The following is a 4452-nucleotide window of genomic DNA, read 5'->3' on the forward strand; positions in this document are numbered from 1 at the left end:
CATGGAGAATCACTTCAAATCACAGTGATCATGTACGTGTATAGTGTACATCTATGTGAACAGTGTTGGGTCACAGACACATTACATATACACTGTATATTGTTTTTGGTATTTACCTCAAAAGAAAGGAAGTGAAATGTGACAACATGCCCCGTAGGTGGGGTACATTGTAACACGACCATAACACAGCTAAAAATGTTATCTGATCCAATTAAAAACATACACGAGACAAACTAAAATATTTTTTGCAATAAAATAAAAATTTACTTTTTCAAATATAATAATGGTGTTTTTTTTGGTAAGAATTAAAATGATATAATTTTTAAGTTTTACAATGAACTCATCGTAAGCATGCTGGCGTAAATAACATAATAGCAGATTTGTCTTATTTGACAAGAATACTAAAAACTGAGATTTCAGCCAGAAATGTACTTTTCCTTTGGTCAAATAAATATTTAGTGATACCTTCAAAATGTTTTTGAAATTTGGGGCACTTTTTTTTATTGTGTTGATATGGCGAATAGTAAATACAGTAAATTTGGTTATGCTATCATTGTGCGGAAATATTTTAAGCAGGTGTGTTACAATTAAACCCTGCGTCAGTTTGTGCCCCCTACAAGTTTCATCCCAGGAACAGAATAAAAACAGTAGAGCAGACACTGTTTGTGTTCTTTATTTTACAAAAGCACAAAGTTTTGTTGTTATTATGAGTTTATACAAATAAATGTAGACCCGGCCTTTATAGATTTGACTGATCTATTGCTCTTATCTGTTAGATCAAAAATTATGGGATTACTTAAAATTTCCTTTAGGGGTTATCAGAAAAGATGCCAGAAAAGGATTATCTTTTCAAAAAACAGTTCTATTTTTGCCAACTGCAAAAGGCTTTTTAAACCAAAAGTGAAATCAATAAGCATGAGGCTGAACAAAATATAAATTCACATCCGTAGAGTAGTTTACTAGTTACTTGAAAAAAAGTTATCTGATTACGTAACTTGAAATGCCCCCCCCCCCACTCATTCTCTACGAGTCATGATTTTGAATCAAATGCATTTATTGCTAAAATGTACTTGACAAACAAACAAAAGAAACCACATTATCATCATATTCAATATAAGACAATGTGTAAATGAAATGTCAAATACCAGAGAACAAGTGCTTGAGGAAATATTCCCCAACATCTCCACTCTAGCACCAATAGCATATAAATATGTGATCATATAGAGCTTCTTCGTTCTCTGCAGTCGCGTGAAAGTCAGACGTCCAATCGGTTCATTCTGAAACATTCACGTGAATCATTCTGCCATTATTTATGATGTCATTTCTAGCATAACAACAAGATGTTCAGGAATTGTCCTTTTTGTGCTTGCCTGTGAAAATAACATCATGACGAGAGTAAATAATGACAGGATGATCATCTGAAGGTGAATTATTCCTCTTTTCAGAAGCAGGAACCATGACCGTCCATCATCTCCAACATGGAGACCAACGTGTGCTTCTCGAGCAAAATGGCACTTGTGCCGAAATCCAAGTGAGAAAAAACGGCACCATGATCAAATCCAGAATGATTTGATAAAAGAGCACGACATAGAGACCATGAGATTAAAAACACTGTAGGAATCCATCCAAAGAAACAGAAACGAAGCCAGGAGTCACTGGTGGGAACTTCTGGATGAATCGTCTTGTGCTTATGAAGATCCAGCGTCCAAAACTTTGACTTCAATGCTGAATAATTCTGGAACAATCCATGTGCTCATTACTCAATCCATGTGATGCTTTCCATCATCTGTAAGCTCCACGGACGCAGACATGTGTCTCTCTGACCTTCAGATGCTTGTTTTGTGCTTCAGTCTGAGTGCTAATTTCAATTAAACAAGATCTCATTAATTATGTTCGACGGAGCCGGAGTGTGTTTCTGGCTGAGCACATGATAAACTCATGAACCACAGTGAGGATCTGGAGTGTCTCAACACAGAGACAGTGTCAGGAGACAGCATGCACATCCCATAATGCTCTAGGAACGCCATAGAAAACAATCAAACAAAGGAGTTTGTGCTTTCACTCAACGAACTTTGATTATAAAGCACAGGCAGTGTGAGTGAATCTCATCAAAACATATCTGGCTCATACTTCACTCCAAAACTAAAAGAAAGAACAGTTCATATCTTAAACAGTCTCTTCTGCTCACGAAGGCTGCATTTCCTTCATCAAGAATACCGTACAAATGGTAATATTGTGAATTATTACAATCTAAAAATGTAGCTAGTGGGGAAAAAATGATGCAAAAAAACCCCCACCTAAAATAAGCTTTACTTGCTTTATGCAAAATAGAATTAAGTTTGTCATTTGTATTTATTGATCTATTCTCCCTCTTGATTTTGGTGTGAAATACGCCACTTCTCCGGTTCTGTGAGATTCATCACTCCTACATTCACATCTCATCATGAGCTATGAATAACACCCTGGTTGTGTCGTCATCCTCCCGATCTGCTGATTTAAGACGGGAATCGAACACGTGAAGCTGAAGATGAAGCGGTTTGAAGGTGGAGATGAAGACACTGTCTGAGTCTGGTGGAAGTCCTCCTGACGGATCTGTGAGGAGGACGATGGCAGTAGAGATGCTCGTCTGGAGCTGGTGTCTGGTTCTGATCTTCTAGAAGCTCTCCACGAAGCTGCTGGGGAACAGACCGGTCCGTCCGGTGCGCTGGAGAGTGCCCTTGAACCAGCCGTCCTCTCGCTTCTTGTGCACAAACACGATGTCTCCCTCCTTCAGCTCGATCTCTGCTTCGCTCTGTGGAGGATACGGCACAACCACACGGTACCTGACGGACAGAGACCGAACACTGCTCTCAGTGAGGATAACAACAGGAGAAACACTCACACAGCACTCGACCAGACGCATTCAGATAGCTTTCAGTAACAGAAACAGATCTAAAAAATCTCTTCTGCTCTCTGAGCTTGCTTTATCTGATTAAAAATACAGCAAAATTCTGAAATATTATTCTTTACTTTAACACAGATTCACACAGAAAACAGATGCTTTAATAATTATAATATTTTACAATTTTACTGTATTTTTGATCAAATAAATTCAGCATTGGTATACAGAAGAAACTTCTTCAAATTAAAATAAAGTCCAAATTATGCCAAACCTTTGACTGGTAGTGTATAAATGTGAAATATATTCTAAAATGTAGTTAAATTACAGTATATATATATTTCAATACTTGTAAACACACCAAACAGTCCACAAGAGGGCGCCACAGACAAACACAAATCAGACTGCATCAGCTTTTAAAGTGCATTTACTGTTTAACTAAAATACATAAAATCACAAAAATAAAAAGATTAAACTTTATAAAATTGTGCTTGCTACATCTTACATCTTAAATTCAAGGGATTCAGATGTGCATTTAGATTTGACTTCTCCACTCTAACACAACCTCATGCATAATGCAGCGCAGTGATTGGATCATAAGAGTTCATTCACATGAATAATAATGAGAAAAGCCCAGAAAACTGATGATGTAGCTCCAAAAACGGAAAAATTAATATAAAAAAATAACCACTTTCCCTAAATAATAAACATTATGAGCAACCTTGTTTGTTAACATCTTGAAAACATCAAAAATATGTTTTAGGGTTTCATGATCCTTTGAATGCATGGATTCAAATGTGCATTAGCTCGTGGGTGTGATGAACGCTGTGCGCGTGCTCACCTCTCTCGGGACAGAGGCTTGGGCTCGGGTCGGACGGCCAGCGGTGAGGAGGAACAGGCCTGACGCACCGGAGGAGACACAGAGAAGTTAAGGTCCAGGGATCCAGACTTCCTGTGCAGCGGCTCCATTCCCATCGCCCCCTGCATCTCGCTCTCGTTGGGACAGGATCCGGCTCGGCTGTGAGCGCACGGCTCGTGCGTCGGAGACACGGACGGAGGAGAGCGAGACTTCTTCTTAGCTGCCGCTCCAGAGAGAAGCTTCAGGAGACCGCTGCTCCTCTTCTCTTTCTGGGAGAAAACAGAGGAATAAACCAAACCCGCCAAAATAAAAGTTCAGTTTAACTTGAAGAAATTATGACAGAACTACTGTATATTCCTATTGTACACACTGCTAATCTAAACTGTGAGCTAATGGTCAGTCATCTCTGATGATAGCAGAAATAAGGTTTTTGGTGAATATGAGCTCAAGATATGTTCACATTTCATTCTAGCACATCAGACAGATCAGTAATAGTGTTGAGACGTGAGATCACATGACGTGTGTCTCTTATTTTAGACTAAGAGTTCATTAACAGCCCATAATTAGCACTGGTGATCACTCCTCCAGCTCGAGGCTTTATCATCTCAACTCTGAGAGACTCATCTCACACAGATATATTCTCAGGTGTTCTCCTCATACACATCAGCTTCAGCAGATTCACAGTTGTGTCCGCTCCAGAAATAGGTTTTAGTTT

At 38.8% G+C, this 4452-nt stretch overlaps 1 protein-coding gene across 1 annotated transcript in view; it reads right to left on the minus strand.

Moving 5' to 3' along the window:
- Positions 1 to 2348: 2348 nt before the first annotated feature.
- Positions 2349 to 4452, minus strand: part of LOC132095598 (E3 ubiquitin-protein ligase SH3RF3-like) — a 66734-nt gene continuing 64630 nt past the window's right edge. Inside the window, exons 9-10 of the mRNA XM_059500746.1 lie at positions 3720 to 4006; positions 2349 to 2822 (exon numbers count right to left, since the gene is read on the minus strand). Of these exons, the coding sequence (XP_059356729.1) occupies positions 2654 to 2822; positions 3720 to 4006 (456 nt within the window). The 3' untranslated portion in view covers positions 2349 to 2653. The remainder of the gene's footprint in view (positions 2823 to 3719; positions 4007 to 4452) is intronic.

This window comes from Carassius carassius, chromosome 19 (assembly GCF_963082965.1).
Source record: "Carassius carassius chromosome 19, fCarCar2.1, whole genome shotgun sequence".
Classification (NCBI taxonomy): Eukaryota; Metazoa; Chordata; class Actinopteri; order Cypriniformes; family Cyprinidae; genus Carassius; species Carassius carassius.